The sequence below is a fragment of the Sebastes fasciatus genome, chromosome 17 (genome assembly GCF_043250625.1).
Source record: "Sebastes fasciatus isolate fSebFas1 chromosome 17, fSebFas1.pri, whole genome shotgun sequence".
Lineage (NCBI taxonomy): Eukaryota > Metazoa > Chordata > Actinopteri > Perciformes > Sebastidae > Sebastes > Sebastes fasciatus.
Genome location: NC_133811.1, coordinates 17,969,674 through 17,996,347, shown reverse-complemented (window position 1 = coordinate 17,996,347; position 26,674 = coordinate 17,969,674). Strand labels below are relative to the sequence as shown.

General features: G+C 40.1%; 2 protein-coding genes across 3 annotated transcripts; both read right to left on the bottom strand.

Annotated features, from left to right (window-relative positions):
* Positions 1-512: 512 nt before the first annotated feature.
* adnp2b (ADNP homeobox 2b) lies at positions 513-10,634 on the bottom strand. 2 transcript variants are annotated; one of them, XM_074613124.1, is made up of 4 exons: positions 10,336-10,634; positions 7,954-8,075; positions 4,741-4,845; positions 513-4,512 (listed from the first exon to the last, which is right to left on the bottom strand). In XM_074613124.1, the coding sequence occupies exons 2-4, from the start codon at positions 8,059-8,061 to the stop codon at positions 1,555-1,557; spliced, it is 3,171 nt and encodes a 1,056-aa protein (XP_074469225.1). In that variant the 5' UTR covers positions 8,062-8,075; positions 10,336-10,634; the 3' UTR covers positions 513-1,554. The 2 variants fall into 2 exon arrangements, with proteins under 2 accessions (XP_074469225.1, XP_074469226.1); XM_074613125.1 differs by having other exon boundaries at positions 10,478-10,634.
* Positions 10,635-13,156: 2,522 nt separating this feature from the next.
* Positions 13,157-22,139, bottom strand: azin1b (antizyme inhibitor 1b). Its single transcript, XM_074612306.1, has 11 exons — positions 21,952-22,139; positions 19,220-19,363; positions 17,891-18,088; positions 17,527-17,700; positions 17,104-17,276; positions 16,666-16,879; positions 16,431-16,505; positions 15,934-16,099; positions 15,645-15,754; positions 14,790-15,007; positions 13,157-14,705 (listed from the first exon to the last, which is right to left on the bottom strand). Exons 3-11 carry the CDS (start codon positions 17,990-17,992, stop codon positions 14,630-14,632), a joined length of 1,308 nt encoding a protein of 435 aa, XP_074468407.1. The 5' UTR covers positions 17,993-18,088; positions 19,220-19,363; positions 21,952-22,139; the 3' UTR covers positions 13,157-14,629.
* Positions 22,140-26,674: the final 4,535 nt, after the last annotated feature.

Genomic DNA, 26,674 nt, shown 5'->3' with positions numbered 1-26,674 from the left:
TGCCTTTTTATTGGGCATCAACCTCACGTTTACATGTGTATTGTTGAAAAACAGACTTGAAACCTAAATAAATGCTTCAAGTCGCGGTTACGCCCGTGAGAAAGATCTGAGACATGCGCCTGCAGACAGCTGGAGCACACATCTGCATAGATTACAATGAGAGTGTATCTGTTGTGTGAGATGTGCGTGAAAAACGCGTCTGACACACTTGCAGTCTAGATGAGGTGTTAGCCTGTTGTGTGTTTTATTCCTTCTATCAAACGTTACAGCAGTGGTCGCTGCAGACACAAATGAGGGAGATCTGCACTCCCGAGTGCTCCTTTCTAGTTCTGACTTTAACCCATATGTTCTATTCCTGCTGATAAAGGAATAAAACCGGCCTTAAGTTTTGAATGATTTTCCAGGTCATTCAGTTACACATGAAAAAAAACATACCTTAGGGTGCTTTAACACAGCTTGATTTAAAATGATAGGTTTTTATTACGAAATAAAAATTAAAAATGAATGAATCATTTACAGAAAAGGAAACCACTTTATTTGTTACAACACAGTGGCCTTGGACAGAATGATAAATTGTACCTCTCCCAACGTTTTCGATCTTCTAGGAATTATAGAAAATACAAGTGTAGTACAAAAAAAACAGCTGTCAGGAGAACAGAAGATATATGTTTGAACACCCAACTTGGTTTATATTATGTTGTTGAATCTCTAGGTAAATTTCCACAAGTCTATGCAAACGTCACAATGGCACAAATCATAATTTCATCTGACAATAAAACAAAGGCTCATGCAAGCAACATGGTCAGCGATGTGTAATAATAATAAACCAAGAGTTCCTTAACTGAGAATTCAGCAAACTGACAACTCAAATGTTCATACATTCTTAAGAATTTGGCTTCAAAACTGCAAGATGAACATTCACCTTCTGCAGGAGTTGGTGAGCAAGAAATATGTCCCCCTTAATCTGTTTTAAAAGTAGAGGAGGGATCAATCTGAAAGACAAAACAAAACAAGCTATGCACATGACACACACAGGTCCATATATGTAAAAAAACAAAAGTTATAAAAGGAAAAGCATAATATAATGATAAACCAAGTCTATGTATAAGTATGTACTTAAGTTAACTTGATATTAACAGACAAGCTATGATAGAGGAATCACAATTACAAATGGGCTTAAATAAAGGGTGCAAAAAAAAAGCAGCTACCAGGAGCCAATCAGTGCTTGAGTCGAAGTCAGTAGCCATTGTTGAATGAGAAATTGTATCCAGCTAAATACTGTTGCAGCTCAACAGTCTGACACCATTATATCTCACATACAACACATCTGTATCTTCATTATCTTATATGGACCACTGACAACATACTGAGGTCAAACAAAGCACTATTAATGTGGCCTGCATTAGGAGACGGCCCTCACTTACAGGTCACTTGTATGTTAGGTAATACATTGTATGCACTGCATGATGAACTTCTCTAGTGACTGTCAACACAAAAGGCCATCATTTTAATTCGGGGCGTCAGCATTTGTTCCATTTTCACACATTTCATAACTTATTCCATCTGCTCCACCTGTTCCCCGTCCGCAACTTTCTCATTTCCACTTTCATCCATCGGTTCTGGTCCATCCTCACTGTTTTCCATCTGCTCTGTTGAATCAGCGGTCGGCTGCTTTGTGGTATCGACAAGAGGCTGCTCTGTTGAATCAGCGTGCGGCCGCTCTGTGGTATCGGCAACCTGCTGCTCTGTGGTATCGGCGGGTGGCTGCTTTGTGGTATCGGCGAGCGGCTGCTCTGTGGTATTGGCGAGCGGCTGCTCTGCGGTATCGGCGGGCGGCTGCTCTGCGGTATGGGCGGGCGGCTGCTCTGTTGAATCACTGGGTGGCTGCTCTGCGGTGTCGACAGGCTGCTGTTCGGGGATTATGAGATTGTGCTTGATTTTGCTCAGTTCTGTCATGTTGAAGCCGAGGAAAATGGCGGCCGTGTTCCTCTTCAGACTCTTCATGCATTTGCTGCGCTTCTTGCTGAAGTGGGCCGCCAACTCCGCTTTGGTGAAGGTCAGCCTCCTGCACAGCTCATCGGTCTCGGTTTTGGTCGCATAGGGGTTCAGGTTGAAGTACTTGGATATGAAGTCTTTGCGCTCCTCGCCGCAGCGGCGCTCCACCGGGGTGGGCTCCAGCACCAGCTTCACTGTGGGATCGATCTGAACCACGGGCTCTGGCGGGGGAAGCAACTTTTCCTGCTCTCGCTTCTTGCGGATGATCGCCTTTTGTTCTCGCTCTCGTTTGTTGGCCTCCATGACCTCCCTCCACGCGGTCTCCAGCCTCTTCTTGGACTGCATCTCTGCCTCGGTCTCTGGACGCTGTGCGGTGGGCGCAGCTGGAATCACACGAGCTGGAGCTATAGGTTTTCTCATAGTCAGTCCTTGTGGCATCTGGAGGAAGTAGAGTGGCTGACTGAGCTGCTGAGGTGGTTTCGGTAGCTGCGGTGGTGCTACCGTGATTTTGGGTGGCTGTGGTGGTTTCGGTGAACACCGGCATCGCTGAATGTGGAGCATCACCGCCTGCTGGGTGACCTTTCCTGTGTACACGCCATTGCAGTATATGCACTTGAAAGCCTCGGTCTTGAGGATGGCATGAATGGTGGGTGCTACCAAGTGTTTTTGCCTCAGGTGCTGAAGGTGTTTGGTTTCATTCTGAAACTTTTCGTCACAGAACGGACAGTAAGCACTGTTGATTTTCGTAGGTGCCGTGCAGATTTCTGGCTGGCTGGTGGTGGGCTGCAACTTAAAGAAGATCAGGTCGAGGGAACTTGTGACCAGGGCGAGATTGACCTCGGTGTCTCCCAGGACCTCTTTTGGTGCGGTGGTGTGGACATCAAAGTAAGGGAACAGGATTCCTCCAACGCCTTTAGAGTAGACCCTGTACTTCTGCCTCAGAAAATCACAGTATGTCTTGCTTGTGGGATTGTGCTGCTTTATATGCTCAACGAGCTGTCTGATTGAAAAGAACAAGGCCGAGCAGTACAAACAATTCAGGCCGTGCAGCAGGTGTTGGAAGACGCTTTTTTCTGATAGCAGAATTTTGCACGTTAGACATTTGACAGTTTTGTCGGGCATTTTCTTCAAGAAAGCTGCTCGTGCCGCCACACTTTCTGACTTGGATGTGTTGGATACCATCTGGTGAGCGACCTCTGTGTGCACGTCGAAGACACTGGAAGGGAAAAGTTCATTGCAGAGCGGGCAGGTAACCCATTTCTTAGTTTGTGGCGTGGAGTTCCTCGTTTGCTCGACAGCCTTGAGAGGGGTACTTGTGCTCTGAGAGCCGGGCATTGCTACTTGCAGCGGAGCAAAAGTGTACGTGGGCATGCCATTCATCTTGTTGCCAGTCGGGATAAGGTGGCTCAGCAGGGACTGTGAAGTCAGCATGGTGCCTTGTAGGGTGATTTGTTTGTTTGGTGCCTTTTGTGTATCCACAGCGGGCTTAGACACAGCTCTGGTTCCAGCTGCCATGTGGGCCTGCAGTCCTGATGGGAGAAAGATTTGCTGCGAATGTGGAGTGTGTTGTGGATGAGCGGGAGCAGGAGCGAGAGCCACAGGTGCCGGTTTCAGAGACACTTTAGACATTGTGGGAAGATGGACCATAGATCCTGATCCTTGGGGCAAAGCACCTCGGAGGGATATCGTGGCGCCAGGCTGGAGCAAACCTTTAGCTTCAGCGCTAGCTAGCTGCACTAGCGCCGACGCTTGAGGCGGCAGAAAAGCCTGGTTGGTTCCTGGGGCACAGATCAGAGTAGTACTGTTTGTAGTTCCTTGTAACTGCTGTAACTGCTGTAACTGCTGTAACTGCTGTAATTGCACCACAGTCCCAGCAGGTTGGCCGTTACTTGGTAAAACCAAGGACTTACTGTTGAACATTTGAGGTTGCTGTGGTTTCGGAGCAATGCTCGGGAATGTGACAAACATGCCATTCCCATTGGGTGTTGCTTTAATGATGAAGTTCTTGTTCTCATAAATCATACCCTGCACTTGCGTGCTGACTGAATAGTGCGACGGCTCAACCAGCATGTGATGCAACATTTGGTCTAGGTTTCCAGTGTTCACCTTGCACACCTTGCAGCAGTAGTACTTTATAGACGTAGTCCCTTGGGGGAGTAATCTGTAACCGATATACTGTTCTGCCAAAGTGGTCAGGTGCTTGAGAATGATGTGCTTCTTCATCGAAAAGATAGAGGAGGCTGGAAATCCACATTTCCGACACTGATAGCGCTCGTTTCCACGATGGGAGGGCAGGGGCTCGTCCCTCTGCGGTTGTATATAGGTGGCGTGGAAGAACAGCATGTGCTTCTTGAGAAACTTGGGGTGTCCGATGTAGACGCACTTCGAGCAGGGTACCAGCTTACAGTAGGTCTGCACATATCCATGGCAGCGAGAGACGTGGTTCCTGAAGTTGTAGATGTTTTGCGAAGAGTACTTGCACATGGTACAGCACAGAGCTCGAGACCGATAGGGCCACTGAATAGAAAGAAAACCGACAGTTAAAATTTGCACACAGTGCGTACTAAGTATATAACATTCATACCAAGCTACACATCCTTAATAATATGGAATGAATACTCTCTTCTTTAATAGGACATTGTTATTAACAAGACAGGTATGTGTTAACTAACAGGTCAGTAACAGTTTAAGTTATTTAACAAATAATCAAACTAGCAAATGATCATCCAAACGTGTTATATTCACCTTTTTCCGTCGTCTGACATTGTATCCGTCTGTGATATCGACCCACTCAGTTTCCTGAAAGACCTCTTCTTCATCCGAGTTTTTCTCAGACTTTTCATTGAGATCCTGCACAGTAAACAACACACAAACAAACACATGTTAATGTGGCAACAGACAACTTTCCGTAAGAATCCCAATTTGAACTAGAAACCCAGATCTCAGTGCTATGATTATTATTGTTGTTATTATTATTGCCACCGCTGCTTCAAAATGTTATGAATCGATATCGAATGAAACAATAATTAGCTAGCGCCTCACTCCTCACCGTTAGGAGAGTACTTTGCCGGGAGGAGAGCGTTTGCAGCTCTGACCCCGGACCGCCCCGACTGCCTGCTGCATAAGCACATTTTCTGTTGCTGCCAGGTTAGCCCACTGTGACCCCCGGCGCTGAGGTTTGCGCTGGCTCAATTTGAGTTGCTACTGCCGCTATCTGAAGGGTCCATCTGTTTCGGTTGCTCAGTGGTTGACTCACTTCCTTTGTGCTGTAAATAGAGCCCTCGTTTTCCCGGGAGATTGTACCCGGTGGCAGACAGAATAGGCTTTTTTCACAGCAGCCATTTTGCTGTGTCATCACGACACAAGCACACAGGCGTAATTCATCAAATTAATTATGGTTCCATTCTATTTAGTGTCGCAGCCATTCCAGCGAGCCAGCACGCACAATATCAGGACCCTGGGCCTTAATTAGTGTTCTTAATTACACCGGTGTTTACCTTGCAATGACGTGTCGAAATGGCTGCTGTGAAAAGGGCCTGTGAATCGTGGAAGCGAGGTTTAAAGGGAACCAATCTTTTTTTTTTTTTTTTAAGTTATTTTTTGGGGACATTTTCCATTTTTATTGAGAGGACAGTGGATAGAGTCTTGGAAAAGGGGAGAGAGAGAGTGGATGCGGAAAGGGCCACAGGCCGGATTCGAACCCGGACCGCCGCGGTTAGGACCAAGCCTTGATACATAGGCACCCGCTCTACCAACTGAGCTAACCCAGATGCCCATAGGGAACCAATCTTAATGCTGAAGGTGTCACTATTCTATAGCCAATACATTGTGCAATCAACATTTACTTAATAAGTTAAAGCAAAAAACTTGTCAACTGCCACTTTAAGTATCGCTTAGTAACAGTGCCACAATGTAAAACATATCCATTAAATACGTTTTTAGAGGTGTTGATTCAATTGTATGGTCATTCTGGAGGCGACATTATGTGCTGCAGTGTATTGCATTATGCTGAGAGACGTTTCTAATATTTTGTCCACCCCATTTATATCAATGAGGGTAGAGAACAAATTAAAAGCACCTCTCTGTGTAATGCAGCACCACAAACTACAGCATCCAAAAGGACCTTTAAGTTTAATCAACGCTAGAGCTGCAATGATTTATTGATTTGTTCTCAACTATTAAATTGATCGCCAACCATTGATTCCGCTATGATTCCAGCTTCTTAAATGTGAATATGTTCTGGTTTCTTTCCTCCTCTATGACAGGAAACTGAACATCTTTGAGTTGTGGACAAAACAAGATATTTGAGGACGTCATCTTGGGCTTTGGGAAACACCGATTGACATTTTTCATCATTTTATAGACCAAACAACTAATGTGTTAATCGAGAAAATAATCGATAATGAAAATAATTGTTAGTTTGCAACCCTAATCAACACCTCTTTAAAACAGCTTCAACAAAATCTTCACGAAGGTAGAATTAATTTCATTAGACCGTTAAATTTAGGTGAATGTACCTAATACACTGCCATGTTATACGTATACAATTTTAATCTGAAAAGTTACTAGCAACTAAAGCGGTCACATGAATATGGTGGAGTGAAAAGTAAAGTGCTTCCCTCTGAAACGTAAAAAGAATAAAATCACACAAAATGTAAAAAAAAAGAAAAGAAATAAAGCACCAGTGCCTCAACATAGCACGTCATTAATTTTCACCTCTGTGTAAAACCTGTGTGCTTATAGATGCAGTGTGATTGAGAAATAGTTGACACATGTTTATGGAGTGTGTCATCCTTCAAGATTTGAGTTTTAATCCTGCCTCAAGCCTAAAGTGTAAAAGTCAAAGTATAAAATCTCTGCAATCCGGAAAATAAATCCTATAAATCCAACGTTGCCATAAAGCCGTGGTGCTCGTTGATTTGCAACATTATCCACATTAGCCCAATACCACATGACATCATATCGCCCAACCCCAACTTGTTGCCATAACAACCAAAGACCAAAAACCCTCTGAATGGTGCTCTTTGAATGTGACCACCATCATCAAATCTGATTTGAATATGTTTTAAGATGGCTGTGAAAAAAGGTTTATACCTCAACTTAAATAAAAAAAATGTCCCCATAAACTGAATGATATAATTTTTTAAATGGTGAGGCTGCACATATTATAGTGTTGAAACGTCACTGATGTTATCACCTTTAGAATAGAATAGAAAATACTTATTGTCTGCTTTTCGTGTACAAAATGCAGAAATGTGTCTTTGGTCCGCATGTGCAAAAACTTCTATTAAAAGAGTGCATTACAACAACATATCACATCCAGACGGATCACATTAAAACACATTCACATAAAAACACATTACGTTAATAGAAGCCACATTAAAAAGGAGCAACAGGTACCAGGACTGAATCTAGGTTAAATAAATAGATATAAAGTGCTGTGTGCTGAGGTATCAGGCTAGCTTCAGAAAGTGTCTGTCCTTACATAATGTATTTAGATTTTTTTAGACATTTTTTTATATATGTTTTTATTTGCTCAGGGGATTCTGTACCTTTGCCCTGAGGGGTAGTAGCTGAAAGTGGTGATTTAAGGTACGGCTGTGGTTATCTCAGATTTTGCCACTTAAGTGTTGGACTTTGCCATGGTGAGAGGACAGTGGGGTCTGTTTGCAGCTTGTAATTGTTCTGCCCAGTTTGACTACTTTGGAAAGCTTTGTCTTGCTTTTGATGAGTATTAATGTAACTAACACGTAAAAACATAAAATGCTGAAACTTTTGGACAGAAACACTGATGATATACATAAATCAACAATTTTTTTTGTGTTTTTTGAGCTATTATAAAAAGCAAAAAAATATATATTTTAATCCAAGCTATCTTATATGAAGTGTTAATTAAAATTTAGATCAGACCCAAATCTTAAAAAGGCATCTTCAATTGTTGTCCAAGATGAAACATACCTTCAACAGGTTTTGGCAGTCTTCCAGGCCGATCTCACCTAGGATGTTTTTCACCGCCTTGCGGGCTTTTCGGATCTTCTCAATATTTCCAACTGGATATTGATACATCGTTCCTCACAAGCCTTGTGGAAGAAAAAAAGCTTTAATGTTATGGAGCATTAACACAAAATACTTATTCTAATATCAACAAAACTAAATCTTTTATTCTATGTACTTATAAATCACAGTCACAAGGCCTAGAAAGTAACCACTATTTGAGTAAAATGATTTTTACTGCAGCTCCAGTTTGAACTGAAACAGTAATAAATGAAGAACAGCACAGACAGGAAATGGCACATACTGGGAAGAATGGCAAAGGCAAACACAACCAATGCAATTAGCTGGGGGTCAGTTAAATATGTGCAGTATGTATACTAACAAGCAAGGATAAATTTAAACAAGCCAACAATAAAGTCATACTGCTAACATAAGAAAACATGCATAAAAGATGGAATGATTGTAGTAAGAATGAAGTAGTAAAATACTAACTGCAGCATAAAGATATCATCCCTGGACTTGACCATACTTTGCTAAAAAATATGAAAGAGTGAAAATAACAGCATGACTTGTACATGGGTATTATGTCTGCATAAGCATTGTGATAATGCAAATAACTTACAGTGCAACAGCTGATTTCACTATTTCACACTGTGGGTCTCTATATGAGCATCACATGATTGCAGGCCATTACTGATCTGTAGTAAAACAAACTTATTTTAGCTGAGTTCAAAGTGTTTGATTTAACAGTACATCACTATTTGAGTAAAAGGATCAGTTTGAACTGAAACAGTAATAAATGAAGAACAGCAGACTGGAAATGGCACATACTGGGGGAAGAAATATATTAATATGTGCAGTATGTATACTAACAAGCAAGCAGAAATTTCATCATGTAAGTATGAGAAATAAAGTTATTATGGTGTGCCATTTTAAAAAGGTCATACTGCTAACATAAGAAACCATGCATAAAAGATAGAATGATTGTAGTAAGATTTAATATGAAAGAATGAAAATCACAGCATGACTGTACATGCCTGCATAAGCATTGTGATCATGCAAAATAACTTAGAGTGCAACAGCTGATTTCCCTATTTCACAATGTGGGTCTCTATGTGAACATTACATGATTGCAGGCAATTACTGATCGGTAATAAAACAAAGTTATTTTAGTGTTTGATTTAACAGTAGATCACCCCACAAACACTACAGCCCTGCCATCCCCATCCATGCTAACTAACACTGGCTGAGTGTTATGCTGGAGTCACACTGGAGTCATTAAAAGAGCTTCTTGGTTATAAAGTCATACTGCTAACATAACAAAAACATGTAAAATGGAATGATTAACATACTGTAGTAAGAATGAAGTAGTAAAAATACTAACTGCAGCATAAAGATATCATCCCTGGATACTTTACAAAAAATATGAAAATCACAGCATAAATGTACATGGATTATTACGTCTCCATAAGCATAATGCAAAATAACTTACAGTGCAACAGCTGATTTATATATAAATATGCGCAGTATGTATACTAACAAGCAAGCCCATCATGTAGAAATAAAGTTATTATGGTGCCATTTTTATAAAGTCATACTGCTAACATAAGAAAACATGCATGTAGTAAAATACTAAATGCAGCATAAAGACATACTTTGCAATAAATATGAAAGAATGAAAAATCACAGTATGACTTGTAAATGGATATTATGTCTGCATAAGCATAATGCAAATAACTCACAGTGCAACAGCTGATTTCACTATTTCACACAGCAGACTGAATGCAATTAGTTAATATGTGCAGTATGTATACTAACAAGCATGCAGAAATTTCAACAAGCCCATCATGTAGAAATAAAGTTTTTATGATGTGCCATTTTATAATAAAGTCATACTGGTAACTTAAGAAAACATGCATAAAAGATGGAATGATTGTAGTAGGAATGAAGTAGTAAAAACTGCAGCATAAAGATACTTTGCTAAAAATATGAAAGAATGAAAAATCACAGCATGACTGTACATGGATATTATGTCTGCCTATGCATTGTGATAATGCAAAATAACTTACAGTGCAACAGCTGATTTCACTATTTCACACTGTAGGTCTCTATATAAAGAATCTATGATTGCAGAGCTTTACTGATCGGTAATAAAAACAAACTTATTTTAGTGATTGTATCAGTAGATCATCCACAAACTACAGCCATCCATGCTAATCCTGCTGAGTGTTATGCTGCTGTCCACACTGGACTCATTAAAACAGCTCCTTGGCTGCACGCTGACAACACTAAGCCGGTCATAACACCGGCCACGCCGATGCCCTCAGCCTCCTCGCGCATGTTTACCTCGGTTAATCTTCGGTGTAGATCGTCGTTAGTCGTCGCTGTGTCTCCAACGGTTGGGCCAACGGTTATCCACTTCCACCGGCCCTCCACTGTCTGTGTGTGTGTCGGTGAGCTGCGTCTGTTACCACCTCCACAAACTCACCCGAGCAGCATCCTCTGTCCACACACACCGCCTTGTATGAACTATATGGTGAAATAAGACAGATAATGTCTGCTGAACCGCCTCCAGAGGTGAGTTATTTTACGCTCAGCTTTTGTCCCTTTCTTCCTCCTATTGAGGAAAAAATGGCGCCCAAGTTCAGGATCTGACGTAGCTCACCTCATTTGCATACAGCCCTGAACTGACCAATGGGAGGCTTCTTAGCTTAAAAACTAAAATAACTTTTTTATTCTTTCACCACGACTCAGTAATTATCCCCCCAGTCTCCAGGTGATGCATTGCATGTTTATGTTTATGTATTTCATGTAATATCTCACTTTAATTGGACTTTTTTATGTTTTTTATGTATAGCTAGGTCCTGGAGGGGGCGTGGCCATGGCGACCCCCACTGGCCGTCACGTGGTACAAGTCTGAGGCTAACCAATGAACTGTCGAGAAAATGAGCTAAATGGGCGGGTCTTTCTTGTGTGACGTCATATCATGCTACTTTTTCTAGCCAATTAAATTGAAGCACCATTTTGGCAGTGGAGGAAGTGGAATTGATAGGTCAGATGGGTTTTTGTTAGCATAGCATCACATTTTAGGAATTTTTAATGCGTTTAACGATTAAAAAAAAAAAAAAAAGGCTAGCTACTACCGCATAATGTATAACTATAAGAAAAACTTTTATTTTAGATTTTTATGCTTTGGATACGTTCTTTTTTAAAGTCGATTATAATCGATAATATTAACAATCTTACCTTTCTACCTACAAATTTGTAAACGTCTCGCACAAATTGACAAATTGAGCAAGCTACCTGTCTGAATTAGGGCCCTCCAATTAACCTTTACGAAAAAAAAGGTCAGCTCGTTTGGAGACAAATCGACAATTCGTCATAGCAACCATGTGATGTTACTCCAGTCTAAAGCTTCTTTTTCGTTGGACTCGTAGCTTACAATTTCTTGCGTTACCAATCTTCTGTACAATTTTTAACTGTTGAATAATTTTATTAGCTATTTTACAGTACCACAAGCCCAGATGTTAATACGGTTCTTTATCCAAACCAATATGCTGTTATTGTCCGTTACAATTCCCGCACATATGACTCGTCATTCCTCGTCTGTCAAATCTTAACTTGACCACTGGAAAAGTTCTGTGTTGCATGACGAAGTTTGGTGTTAAAGTGAACAACCTGATTTAAAATTTGACTAACACGATCACATTGTGCCATCTGGTCAGGCAATGCAAACCAGGATGATTTACTTTTCTGTGCAAACAGAGTAACAACATGAGAGAGTAAAGTATCAACATTCATAATGGCTTTGCTGCAGCATTTCCCCAAAAGTAAGACTGCTGAAGGACAACAGAGTTAGGTGATATCATCAAGATATTTCTCATTGTCACTGTCAGATTTCCTCTTGTCAAACCATTACAAGGTTATGTCACCAATCACAATCAACCACTTAGTTCATTCATGCTTGCTTATTCATAGTACATAATTTACAGGCTGTGAATGAAGTTGCTCCTCGAGTAATTTCAAACTGTGTTGTATTGTGTGTGTGCAGGTGCTTGTTCTTATCATCGCAACCACGACCATTTATTTTATATACACTATAAAAACACTTTGTGAACATAGAGACATGCAAGTCTGACCAAATAGGTGAACTCTCCACTCATTTATTAATCTTAATTTTAACCTAATTAAACATGCAGTCATCACCTTTAATCAACACTTAATTGGAGCTGCAATGGCTCCTCTTGGAGCAATGTTTGAGCTAGGATCCTCTCACATACAACACCTAGGAAATGTTTCAGTGGCTGTATGAAGCAGAGGAAATCAATGGCTTCACATTAGACGTGTATACATTAATCTGCCCTTGTTATTTTAATGATGTTGAAGCTCAGAGTGAGCAATGGTTAAAGCTATTACAATATATGGCATCGGTAATATATAAATATCAGCATCATGCTTTATGAACAATCAAACAAGGATCTTATTGCAAGCATGTGAGAGCTGTGTGTCTCGTTCAGAGACAGACGGGGCATGTCAGGAAACTTCCATGCAGTAATGGAAATTACCAAAATGTTCCTTTTGCTCTCGAGGCAGCAGGTTACCCTGGCAACCTGATCTGAATTTCCACCTCTAAATTCATTTAATTACTGAATTTAAAGATGGCTGCTTAGGACATATTGTAGACGCTGAACTCTTTAATAATTAGACTGTAATTGAAGTGTTCGGCGTTTCTTGTTGTCATCAAAGCCAATGCCGTTTTTCTTTTACAACAAAACACAGCAGCAGCCGATTTCACTGATTAAATGCTCTTTTCTGGCCGAAGATAATACTGTAGTGCTCTGCTATCTTGTAACATACATCTCAACTGATTTAATTCTCTTTGGCACAACAGATGCCATCATAAAAACACATTAAAATACTCTACTAGTGTATTATTAGAATGAATTGGCCATAAAAGAGATCTCACTCCTGGCTGAAAAATCTCACTGAGCCTAAATCTGGATTAGATTGTTTCCAGAACATTCAACTACCGTGCAATCAGAACACACACACCAGATCTATAGCAGATCAGAAACACATGGTTTTGAATTATGTTGACAAAAATAGAGATTTTATGTCTAAAACTTTTCCACCCTTGACATCAAAGATCACACATACACAAGATAAATGATTTCAGTCAGAAATGTATTAAATTAATCACTTTCATTACTTTAACAAGCACAATTTACAGTCAAAAACAGGCTATGGTCCATTAGTGCCTTAGACAAGCAAGTAATTAATACATTAGTCATTTGTAACACACAAGGGCAGGATTCTTTAAAAACTGCAGGTCACCTTTAATATTATTAGACATGAGACATTTAGCTGTACAAGAGACTGTGCAGTATGTCCCTCATAACTTTAGAGAGGCATGAGGAAAAGCCTGAAATGTTACTTGTCGTTTGCACTGCCTCAGAGAGGTCTGTGTACAGCTAGCATGTCTTTCGTGTGACAGATACAGACAAGTGAGTCCACATCTGCCACATACAGATCATTTACGTTCGAGCGCTCTTCAGAAATAGCTCCTTTGCTGGTTTTTCAGATCCTGGGAGAACAGGGACCAATCCCCTTGGCAAGAGACACTAATATGAAGATCTGAAAAATCAGGGCTGCGGTGTTAAATGTCACAGTACTTATTTAACCTACAAAAGATTTTGTGCATTTTTGAACCAGATTAACCTCTCTCTATTAGAGGCAAGGAGTGCATTAGGCTGTATGCAGTTTCTCTGTATTCAAGCTATAGCTCCGCGTAGAGAGAATCTCCCACAGCAATTCCTTCATGCCTTTCGAGTAAAGGGAAACCACTGAGGTCACAAATGGCAATCACAGCACACTTAATCCATGTAGCGTTAAAAAACACATCAATATCTTATCATCAGGAAAAACACTGTTAGATGGGCCACAGCATAATACCTGGGCAAAACACACTGAAAGATGGAGCTTTAAATCTGCCCCCGGTAATATCTGAATCCAATAAATAAAAATGCATTGAGGTGAGCTGCAATAAAGAAATAGGTTACATCATTGTCATAATTTCATTTAAACTATGCAAAGTGAGGGGTCTGAAGTACAGAATCCACACGAGGCATTGATTCTTTTAAACACTTCAAAAATCATCTACAGACAAAATGTATTGGTGTTGAACAGACACAGGATTTACACGACTGTCAACAGGTAATCAATAGAGAACATGATCTAAATTAATTGTACATTTTGTAAACTGGATTTGATTTAGGAAACAAACCACCCCAAACATGTTTGGGGGGGTCCCATCTCCAAAGAGTCGTCCATTTTGTTGCATAATGTCATTTGAGTTCTTTTAGCTGACAGATTTCCATCAGAGGGAGGAGCGAGAATGAAAAGATTATCTTCCAGAATCAAATTTTGATGTATCGAGCAACCAATTCTTTCCCATTTTGAGAGGTAAAAAAAGCCAAATTCCTGGAAGAATAAATAGGACACTGCATTTTCCAAGGTGGCTGGAATGTTGACCACATTTAGCCCCTTGTCCCAAATACCTCGCTGACCCCTCTTCTCACATAGTGAAAGCAGAGGCTAAGGAGGATCTGTGCAATATAATACGGACAGGGGCAGAGGGTAGTTACGCACTGTACTGGACCATGGAGAAATTCTTCATGGCACTGTCCAGTTCCACGCCGGCCCCCTGCATTTCATACCTGTGGGCAAAACCAAGCATCAGAATTCAGTTTTCTGTAAATGCATCATATTCTTACTACATCTGTATCTGTATTCTTACTCACCAGTCACAGGTGGAGACAGTGTAGTAGACGGGCAGCTGGGGGGAGCCGGAGAGGCAGCTGAACTCCTCCAGGCCACACACTCCCATGTTGGAGAAGCAAAGCCAGTCTCCCACACTGAGCTCAGGCAGCAGACAGCGCTCCACCACCTGGTCCAGCTGGTCCAGTGACGGGCCCCACAGGCTGCTGGGATACACCCCCACATCCGCACACATCACATGCTGGAGAAAGAGGGAACGGTGTCGTCAAAATAGGTAACAATCAGAAATTATTTTTTACCATTACAAATAACTGATGTATCAAATTTTGCAAACTGTATTCCTGTGGTAGCTAAAAAATGTTATTCATGATATCCCAACCATTCCTTATTAGCTAGCAATTAACCTAAAACTGGATAGCCATTATCAACTAGCTAATATAGCCAACTACAACTGTTAGCTTGTAAGCATGAGGGTTCTGGGGTGTTTGAAATGACTTAAAACTGCCTTTAAAGCACCAGAACAAAATACATCACAAGCCATCTGTCAGTTTATTTTACCCTACATTATTAGTCAACTACAGCTCCCGTTTTATGTTGTGTAGTTTGTGTCACTTTTAATTATTTTATAATAATTTCATATGTGATTAATATCACTTTGAAAGAAAACTGTATGTTTAAATATCTCTGCTTTGTATTAAAACCCCAGAACCAATGTAGGGTCTTTAGGTCAATATGACTCACTATCTAAAGCAATTCAAATCCTGCTTCCTTAAATCCCCATAATGCATGACCCCCTTTCCCTATTCAACTAGAGCTGCTATTGGATTCTTCATTCAGTGCTGAATGAGGTTGACTCTCTTGGGTGGAGGCCTACTAACCTTGTGCACTGACGGGGCAGCGATGGAGTTTCCTAGCAGCTTGCGGCTGAACGGGCCATAAACACCCTCATTCATGTGGTACAGGAAATCAGTATCTTCATTGTTCACACCTGTGTAAATAGAGTGGACGACCATGTCAGAAATATAGAACATAGTTTATAATCTATCTACCAACTGAGGTCTTGACTTCTGATTTGTTTCTTCTGATCTATCTTGTTATGATTATGCAACACCCATGTGTTGGACTATACAGGACAAAGACAACCTCTGAGAGAATTAAGTAACTCACCTTGAGCGAGGCTGTTCCAGTGGCGGGTCACCACCTTTTTGCCGATCACGTTGACAGCCAGGCTGAAAGCCGAGGCCACGTAGAAGCTGCCTGGCTGGGCCAACACTTGCACACCGGACAGTGGGGGGAAGTAAGCATCCAGCAGCGGCCTGACTGCAGACTCAACCTGCACACATAAAAGATGCATTCAGAGGGCGTTTCCACATAAAAAAAACAAACGTGTGCAAAATATTTATTTTAGCCATTAGATCATTTAAAAGCTGAAATCCATTACTTTATGCACGCTGTTTGTGAGAGGCAACTGATGTGATGCTTGAGCTACAAATAGATGGCAGAGCATTCAGAGTTGAGCTTATATAGGCATCTTCCATCACTGCTGTGTCGAGCTATCTAGCTCGATGAATGGAGTCAAGCCAAGTCTTTGCAAAACATGTATATTGTGATTTGACAGTCTGATTACTGCATTCGCAAAAGTATCACAGCCGTTTACCACTCACCTGTTTGAGCTGAAACTCTGAGCCAGTAAATCCACCACCAATGTCCAGGATGTTCATGTTGAAGCCCAGATCCATCTGAAAAGAAACCGTAAATAATCAGTTGTTAGCCTTAATGAAAAATAAAGTACAAAGGATAAAAAGACATTTAGGATACATAAAAAAAAAGTCTTGAGTTGACTCATATCAACTAAATTCCTATGGTTTAACCGTTTTATATTTTCCAGGTAGTACTCACCGCCATGTCAAACACACAGCGCGCATCTGACAGTGCATGGGTGTAGGCCTGTTGCAGGTCTTGGCAGGAGCTGGGGATGTGTAAGGTCACCCCCACCACCTGGACTCCAAGCTCCTTGGCTGCTTCCAGCAGGTGCCGGCAGCTCTTAAGAGAGAAGCCAAAGGCCATGCTGGTCTCAGCTGCGTGGGCCTCGGTGGTCAACTGCAGCAGCAACCTAGAAAAAGGAACAACAGCCAGAAATCAAAACATGAATGAAACATCCATCTATGCAAGGTACATCTGTTTTTGACACTAACAACAGCTTTCCCAATCATCTGTTTATTCTTAAGACAAAAATGTACTTGCATTACATTGACACATTCTTCAGTTTTACAAAAGTGCACGAGGATTAAACATAGCCCAGGAAAAAAGGGTTTGCGGCTTAATTTGATCACTTACTTTGCACTAGGGTGCAGGCGGGAAATCTTGGACAACTCTGCCTCATTTTCGCACACAAGATGCTGAATGTTGTTCTTGGCAGCGTGCTTGATGTGTGCCAGCTGCTTGCAAACGCCTGACAAAATGATGTTTTCTGGTGGCACGCCGTGCTCCAGCACCAGGTTCACTTCAGTCTGCGGGAAAGAGGTTAGATAAATTAACGCAACAAAGTCTAAAAGCCCCATCACAACAATCAAAAGGGTACCAAGTGTGTTGCATATGTTAAACAGGATAACAGCTGACTAGTAATCAATTGAGTGCTTGTAATGTAATTGCCCCAAAATGTCAAGTGCTTTCATAAGAGGATGAGGCACTGTGCAGTTCAAATAAATAAATAAATAAATAAAGCTACCTGCATTTGATTCTGTGACGATTAAAGCTTACCTTGTTGGCACAAATGAAGCCCAGGCCCAAGGAGGCTAACACCTCGATGACTGCAGGGCTGCTGTTGCACTTGACTGGGTAGTAGGGCTGGAGCTGTGGCACTGCGCTCTGCCAGCAAACATGCTGCCGCATCAGGGCACCGAGGTCACCCACCACAAACGCACTCTTCTTGACCTGGGAAAACAAGAGCAGGTTAAGGCTGCACTGAGTACAAATAGCAACTGGTTAAAACACATCAACAGGAAAATAAAAAAACATGCTAAGTGCTAATGACAGTGTCATTAAAGCTATTTGAAGCATTTTGGAAAATTTCTTCCACTGCAACCTGAATCCATTAAAAAGGCCTGCAAGCTGCTGAACTGACCAAAGCCTGCTCGTAGATGTGTCCGTCAATGACATCTTCAAGGGTCACTCCTCCCTCCAGGAGTTCAATGATGTAGCTGGGTTTGTCAGCAAATCCTTTCATCTCAACCGTTTTCCGCTAAGCCGACAATCATAAAGAACAGATAAGCAAGTCAAGGGTCACGACTGAGCCAATGGGGTCCTGCCGGTATGCAACAAACTGGAAAAGGAAAGGGAAAAAAACATCATTATTAATTAGGGCTTTCAATCGATTTAAAATATTTAATCGCATGATTAATCACACATTTTTTTATCTGTTCAAAATGTACTGTAAAAAGGGAGATTTGTCAAGTATTTAATACTCTTATCAACATGTGAGTGGGCAAATATGCTGCTTTATGCAAATGTATGTATATATTTATAATTGGAAATCAATTAACGACACAAAACAATTACAAATATTGTCCAGAAACCCTCACAGGTACTGCATTTAGCATAAAAATTACGCACAAACCATAACATGGCCTTCAAAAAGCCCAACAGGCAACAGCTGTCAGTATGCTGACTTGACTATGACTTGCCCCAAAACTGCGTGTGATTATCATAAAGTGGGCATGTCTGTAAAGGGGAGACTCGTGGGTACCCATAGAACCCATTTTCATTCACATATCTTGAGGTCAGAGGTCAAGGGACCCATTTGAGAAAAAGCCATGACAGTTTTTCTTCGCGAAAATTAAGCATAACTTCGTAGCGTTATTGAGCCTCCTTCCCAACAAGCTAGTGTGACATGAATATGATGTCAGTATATTCACTATAGCTTTAAAACTGAGCCCGCTACAACCTCCGAAAGATCGATTGCGTTAAAGAAATTAGTGGCGTTGAAAAGATTTAGCATTAATACGTTAACTTTGACAGCACTACTTATAATATCACCATTATAAGCCTTTTTTTTTTACAACAATTTAACCAGGAAAATGAAATACACAGGCATACATAGGGCTGATGAACTTCTACCTAGATGCCTTTCCATTGTTTAAAACCAACAGCTATACTGTATTTATGACTGTAGTCCCTTTGAGCACACATATGTTATCTGTGTTTTATGAAACCTACATTCGTTCTTGTATAATTAACAAATGTGGGAAATCTACACACCTCATTGAGCTTTTATCTAAATGTATTGACTGCCTTAAAAAAACACGTCAAACTCAGTACAAACGTGTGTTTATTCACACCAGTTTGTATGCCAAATTCCAATCAGGACACAATACTTATGGACTTTGCTACAAGTGTATGATCGTGTGAGCGAACATGCATCTTTGGTGTGTACAAGAGACACTGAGTCACTCACATGGACAAGTCAGGAGATGGACTTGTCCCGCTATCAGCTAGGATCCCAAGGTGGCTCAGCGTTGAAGTCAAAGTGCTCCCGGTGGGGAGCCGCCCCTAGGCCCTCTGGGTAGCGCTCATACACCTGTGCAGAGACAGGGGAGCCCTAAGGGAAAACACACAAATAATATTAGATATGAATACATAGGAAGCCATGGTGGAATCAAGTGGAATCACATGAAATGCAGGGTCATTGGCTAGGCTTGTCAGCCTTATGTCATATTACAAACTCTACCACTATTATCTATGGATCCACATTTGTTGTCACTGTGGTCAAAATTTTCCCCGGCACAATCAATGCAGATATTACTTAAGAAACCCAGGTGGTGTAGTGCAAGCGAACTGTTCTGTAATGAGGGTGTCAACACTTTCCAGGCTCTGTTGAGAAACCTGATGTATAAGTTTATATGACAGCTAAATGATTCCCAGAACGCCATTATCATCATGCTACTGTCAAATCTTTGTTTTATTGTTATACGATACCAGTCACCCCGGTGGAAACATTGGCATAACTGTCTTTCGCGATGATTTGCGTGGCTTGTTTATCTTAACTCCCAATAAACACCCGGTATATTGCGCCTACTAAATCATTACCCTCAGCTGACCGTTTTTTAATCACTATTAATCCACATTATGCGTCTATAAATAAAACATGCAAGTGTGTTGTGATGGGGCAAATAAGAGATTAGATAAAACTTTATTAATTAATTAATTATTAACATTTATTTATTGTTTCAAAATTTCCTGTATTGCGTTGTTAATTGTACTACTCTACGAGCCTCTACAATTGCCCCTCGGGGACAAATAAAGTGATTTGAATTGAAGTAAAATAAAAAAGGTAAAGTAAGCTAACAAACAGAAAAAAATAAGTAATATTGCACATGTTGGACATTAATATTGGACACAATGAACAGTGATATTGCACATGAGAATGTAAAAAAGTAGTATTGCACATGATATTGATATTATATTTGTACTCAGTGTCCGGTGTTTTTTAGCTGTCCAGTGTCACAGGCTTGACAAATTGGGTATTATTATTCCTACTAAATCATTATCTCAGCTTTTTAATAACTATTAATCCACATTATGTGATAACTGTCTATAAAATAAAACATGCATGAGTGTGTTGTGATAGGGACAACTAGTGTCACAGGCTTGACAAATTAATAATATTATGACTTTTTTTCCTCAATGTGGCCCTAATACTCCGTCTTAGCATAGACTTACAACAATGATAAATAAAAAATGAAAATGTAAACATAACAGTTATTCATTTCCATCTTTAAAAATCCACAGAGAGCCACTGGAGAGGAGCTAAAGAGCCACAGGTTGCTGACACCTGACATATACCAACACATTAACATTTAGCACGTAAAAGTGTATTGAAAATAGTGAAACGTCATGTGGAGGAAACGCTGCTGAGATATTATTGGCAACCAGAGAGAGAGCTGCTACCTGCCAACTGTATATAACAACAAAATTACAACAAGTTCAAGTGTATAAAATACAAGTGCATAAAATAAAAAAGTACTATTTCTAGCACCAGTGCCTAATAGAATAACAATTAAGTAAGATACATTCAGTAAAATAAGTATATAAGATAAGATAAGTAAAATAAAAAAAAGGTAAAGTAAGCTAACAAACAGAAAAATAAGTAATATTGCACATGTGAGACATTAATATTGCACATGAGAATGTAAAAAGTAGTATTGCACATGATATTGATATTATATTTGTACTCAGTGTCTGGTGTTTCCAGCTGTCCAGTGTGTCACAGGCTTGACAAATTAGGTATTATTATTATTCCAATGCGTCACCAAAAGAAGACATGAAACCCTTATACCAACACATTAACATTTAGCACGTAAAAGTGTATTGAAAATAGTGAAACGCCATGTGGAGGAAACGCTGCTGAGATATTATTGGCAACAAGAGAGCTGCTAGCTTTGGTTTTGTTGTAAGCAATATAATAACAAAAGAATAGATAAAGACGTTAGAATAAAATAAGAATAAAGAAATTGAATATACAATATACAAAATAAGCTATAAACAAAAATAAACATGATAGGACAAATAGTGTCACAGGCTTGACAAATTAGGTATCATTATTCCAATGCGTCACCAAAACAAAACATGAAACTCTATATTTCAATACTGTTGACTTATGTTTAACATTTTATTCTGGCCTATGTTTTTATTCTGTATTGTTTTTATCTTGATGTTTGTTTGCACTATTTTAACTTATGTAAAGCACTTTGTAACTATGTTTGGAAAGGTGCTATACAAATAAAGTTTTTATTATTATATACCACACGTTAACATTTAGCAAGCACAAGTGTATTGGAAAGAGTGAAACGCCATGTGGAGGATGGTGAGATAGTATTGGCAACCAGAGAGCTGCTAGCTAACGCTGAGCTACCTGCTAACTAACTGTGGAAGGAAGAAGCTTCTGTTAGCACCACATTTTGTGTTAATATCACATCAAATATGACACAAAAACAGGAATAAACACAACACTGAGTTGCTAAGGTTGCTAATGTACTAATCCCTTAAACATTAAGACATGTTAAAAGCACATAATTGAGTGAATCTGAGTGTGAATGTGAGGCTTTAGAGGAGCAGAAGAAGAGCAGCCCGCCATGTTATAACGTGTCTCCTGAAGCCAGAGAGGAAACTCAACGTCGCTCTACTTACGTGAGATAACGGCCACAATGATTTGGAAAATCGTCTTCTCTTTTTCGGCGGAATTTTTAAAGAGTAGTGGGCACAACGATGTAAGAAAGAAAGAGGGCGGTTTCAGCCATATGGTTAGCTATTAGGGGGGATTTATGAGTAAGGTCTTCTTCTCTGTGTATCTCGGTTGACGGGTGGAGGACGACTAAAGCCGAGCACAGCGGAGGAAGTGGAAAAAGTAATCAACGGCCCGTGGGCGGGGCTTCACTTCAGTTCCAGCCAATGAGCGTTCAGCATTTTTGAGAGCATACCATATATGTAATTTCCGGATATTTTAGGCAGGCCGCTGTAGATTAGTGATGGGAATTACAGCTCTTTTTAGTGAGACAGATCATTTGGCTCATCTCACCAAAGAAGAGCCGGCTCTTTCGGCTCCCAAACTCCCAAAGAATCAGAATCAGAATCAGAATCAGAATTGTGTTTTATTGCCAGGTGTAAGAGATTTACACTAGGAATTTGCTTTGGTTATGTTGGTGCAAGTCAAACAGTATAATAACAAAATAGATAAAAACGTTAGAATAAAATAGAATTTAAAAAATTGAAATTTTAAGAATATACAATATACAAAATAAGCTTTAAACAAAATAAACATGATATATACAGATAGTGCAAATATTGCCGGAGTGCAAACAATCAGGTATCAGAGGGAGAGAGAGGGATACAGTAGGGGGTGTTATTTAGAGTGTATGAAAGAGGGGGAGAGCCAGTGTCGGCGGGGCAATAGTGTGTGTGTGTGTGTGTGGGGGACGGAGAGAGTCACAGGGGGGCAGAGGGGCTGTTGGAGAGCCCCACTGCCATGGGGAAAAAACTGTTTTTATGGCGTGAGGTTTTGGTCCTGATGGACCTTAACCTCCTGCCAGATGGCAGAGTCTGAAATAGATGGTGACCAGGATGGGTCTATTCATTTTACCACTTCTGCCTTTTTATAATTCAGCCAAGTCTCTGCTCCTCTGCCTGCTTACCTTCACTCACACACCGCGCGCGTTCTCACGCTCCACTCTTACGTGCATGCGCGCACACTCCACACTGCAGAAGAATTATTTTATCTCTGAGAATATCTAGTAAATGTACAGTGGACGTTTGTGCAGAAATAAATGCTGCAGCTCCTCCAGACCAACAGAGGTTTTCCGTGTCTTGTGAAGTGACGGGGCTCCGCAGCGAGAAACGTTATTGTCTCTGATCAGGTGCTGGTGTCTCCCATGTTGTCTCCGGCCGCGGTCGGGAGGCTGAAGCAAGAAAAGCCAACACTAGGATCAGATCTAAATCATGTTCATGGAGAGACCTTCGTCTGGTTAGCTAACATTACTGCCAAGCAGGTGAAATATAGAGTGATATTGTGGTTTTAGCTGACGTGTGTCGCCTCACTGTTTTGAGCGATGCTTGTTCTTGTCTATTTAGAGCGAGCACAAGCGGGAGCCCGACGCTGACTTTCGTTGACTTAACAGCCACATGTGTTAACAAGCAATTCTACAAACAGTCCCCGTGGCGCGGAGAAGATCGTCCTATCATTCTGCCTTGATTTAATTAAAACATTTTTTTTTAAAAACGGCTCTCGGACGGGAGCCGGCTCCCATCGTTCACTCAAAAGAGCCGGCTCTTTGAACCGGCTCGTTCGCTACCGACCCATCACTACTGTAGATCTGTGATGTTTATTCTGGTTACATAACCATAAACTTTCCGTAGATGGCCACTCGTTTCAGTCAGTCCAAGGCCTCTAGTTTTCCTGGGACGAGTCAGATACACTTGTTGTTGTTGTTGTTGTTTTAAAAAAGTCTACTTACAGCTCTATAACCATTGGCTATGTGTTGAGCCTGTTAAAGCATAATGGTTAACAAACTGTTACCATACCATACCAAATATGTATTTCCGGATATCTCAGGCAGCTGTAGATCTGATATGTTTATTCAGGTTACATAACCATAAACTTTCCCTGATACTGCTGGCACATTTTTTCATCCATGCATCCAAATGGGAAATGAAACCCTTATTTTCCATTTGTAAAAGGGACCTTGTGGACAATCATCTCAGTGCTTTAAGACTAGTGAAAGGACAACATGCAAAGTGTCTCCTCAGAGTTTATGAAGAACTGAACATATATGATGATGACCCCTAGAGCTACTATGGAAGAGTGCAGTCTTATTATTTATTTATTTATTTATGCATTTCTTTTTTGTTGCTTGAATTATTTTCTAGCCCCTCTTTTATTTTTGTTATTATATTATTTTTTTTATAATTTAAGCTATCTTTCCTATCAAATTGTGCCTTGTATGTTAGAAGTATTGAGTTTAGATTAAAATGCCTTAATGTTTGTAAATGAATCTTCTTCAACCAAAAAAAACCCCCCAAAAAACCCATAAACTTTCCGTAGATGGCCACTCGTTTCAGTCAGTCCAAGACCTCTTGTTTTCCTGGGACGAGTCAGATACACTTGTTGTTGTTGTTGTTGTGCATTTCCAGCTGATTTATGTAGGAGGTGAACCCTTTGCAAAAAAAAAAGTCTACTAGCTATATAACCATTGGCTATGTGTTAAGCCTGTTAAAGCATAATGGTAAACAAACTGTTGAACAAACAATATTTTCATGGTGTAATTTTCCCAGGCACACTGCAACTTTTTTTTTTTTTTTTTACCTTCATTTAACCAGATAGTACTCATTGAGATTAAGAATCTCTTTTGCAAGAGAGACCTGGCCAAGACAGCAGCATTTAAACATACATTAAAATTTCAGACGCCACAACGTAAAACAAATAAATAATAAAATAAAATACACAGCATAATATCATACAAAACACATTAAAATCAAGTGTTTGAAGCCAACGTTAAAGTGAAAATATTCAGAAACACATACAGCTCCCGATTGACTCTGCTTCTAGGTCTTACATTAATGTTTTAAATTCATCAAAAGTAATCAGATTTCCCAGTTTCAACTTAGCTTGCAGTGTATTCCAGGAAAAGGGAGCTAAAGTATTATTTAAGCAACCTTTGGGGTCACATGATCATCAGGTCTGCAAGTAACAGTTATCAATCTATTGGTTATTTTGTTTTGCATTTAGCTGATTATGTCTTTAGCCCGTGAAATGTCAAACAAATGAGTGCTCATCACAAGCTCCCTGGGCTCAATATGATGTCTCCAAACTGCTTGTTTTATCGTGACAGACAAAAACTCGGAGAAACAATGACATATGGAATAGCTAAAGGCCATTTTACCTAGTTCTTTGCAATGTAATATGAGTTCTTCCACCACTGTATATGATATAGCCCATACACAATTGTACAATTTATCAGTGTGTACAAAACATAAAACCATTAATTTTGGAATATTATTTAACATGCAAGCAGCATTTTAATATTACAGCTGGTGGAGATGGAGCTCATTTTAACAACTTTATACACTGTTGGATAGTTTAATCTATAGCACTGCATCATCTTTTATAAATTGATCATATGTTTTGTGAAGAAAACCTAATGTTTACACGACTGAAGCATTCTTTGAACACATTTGGGCATTCATAGATGCTTGGAGGATATTTGTATTTTTCTTGTTTAATCTTCTTTCCAAGTCTGTCTGAGAATGCAACAAGGCCATATTTTTGGCCTTGTTTTAAGTCACATGCTGTGATAATATGGCCTGCGCCCACCATGACGCTAATTCTATGAGTTATGAAGTGCTTTTACATCTTTACATTGAGTGAACAAAGCAATATTCATTTTCATCCCTATTTTTTCAGACATCATTCATGGGCATTGTGAGTGCATAAGCACATGCTTCATGTGGCTGGGAAGATTATGAGGTTCAGAAAGTCAGTGGGTCAAAAGTTTTCTTATTATAACAGTTTCATGGTATTACTGTTTGCACAACCTTGCTGAACTCAACTATACACCTTTCTCTGGATTTGTATGGAGAGTTAATCAATTAAAAAATGGTGTGGCACTGACAAACTTTCACAAGACAGACAAAACATACAAAATATGCTTCTGTCTAGGTAGTGGATGTTTTGTCTCATGGAATCTGGGGGATTATTAAGATTCAAGAGATTATTGAATATTTTGTTGATTAGTCATTAAGCCACACTTTGTCAACTGTGAAAATTTAATGTTTTGAAGTCAGTTTGATGGAAAGAAATTCCTTTTGAGAAATGTATCTCATAAAGCATGGTGGTCAGGAGTTCAGTACAACACTGAATGACTGGCACAAAGACTCAGCCTGCAGCCACCTTAGTCGTATGACTTGTTTTTTTCTGTGACACTGGAGCAACACGCCGCATGGCTTCATCTGTGTGTATGTAGCTGTTTGGCCGTCCTATAGCTCTTATCTTTGTTTTATGACAGTCACTCCGAGGGACACCGTGTTCACAAAACAACGTGGCCTAGAAAACCTTGGTGTCTTAACAACAAGGAAAGTCCAATATGAAAACACTCTGACACATATGTTCAAGTATGTCAGCTGGCTTTACTATGTTTAGAGACCGAGTGACTGGGTTAAATGTATGGATTCACACAGTGCAGTCATGCTAATGGCCCTGAGGTACACACTACAGGAATAGCTAATCAAATTGGACCATGCAGTTCACATATCTGAGAAAGAAGATATTAGTTAGCTTCTATTTGGCACAAGTGAAACAGTCGAGTCAAGGCTTATTTGCATAGTAATTATGTGCAATGTGTGTTTAACAGAGTCATAAGAA

Coding starts and splice junctions, on each gene's coding strand:
- adnp2b (XM_074613124.1), bottom strand. CDS start 8,061: ATGTATCAATATCCAGTTGGAAATATTGAGAAGATCCGAAAAGCCCGC. Junction 4,846..7,953: donor ACTGCCAAAACCTGTTGAAG/GTATGTTTCATC, acceptor TTTACTGTGCAG/GATCTCAATGAAAAGTCTGA. Junction 4,513..4,740: donor ATGTCAGACGACGGAAAAAG/GTGAATATAACA, acceptor CTTTCTATTCAG/TGGCCCTATCGGTCTCGAGC.
- azin1b (XM_074612306.1), bottom strand. CDS start 17,992: ATGAAAGGATTTGCTGACAAACCCAGCTACATCATTGAACTCCTGGAG. Junction 16,506..16,665: donor GCTGTGTGTTTGACATGGCG/GTGAGTACTACC, acceptor GTTTCTTTTCAG/ATGGATCTGGGCTTCAACAT. Junction 14,706..14,789: donor ACTGTCTCCACCTGTGACTG/GTGAGTAAGAAT, acceptor TTTTGCCCACAG/GTATGAAATGCAGGGGGCCG.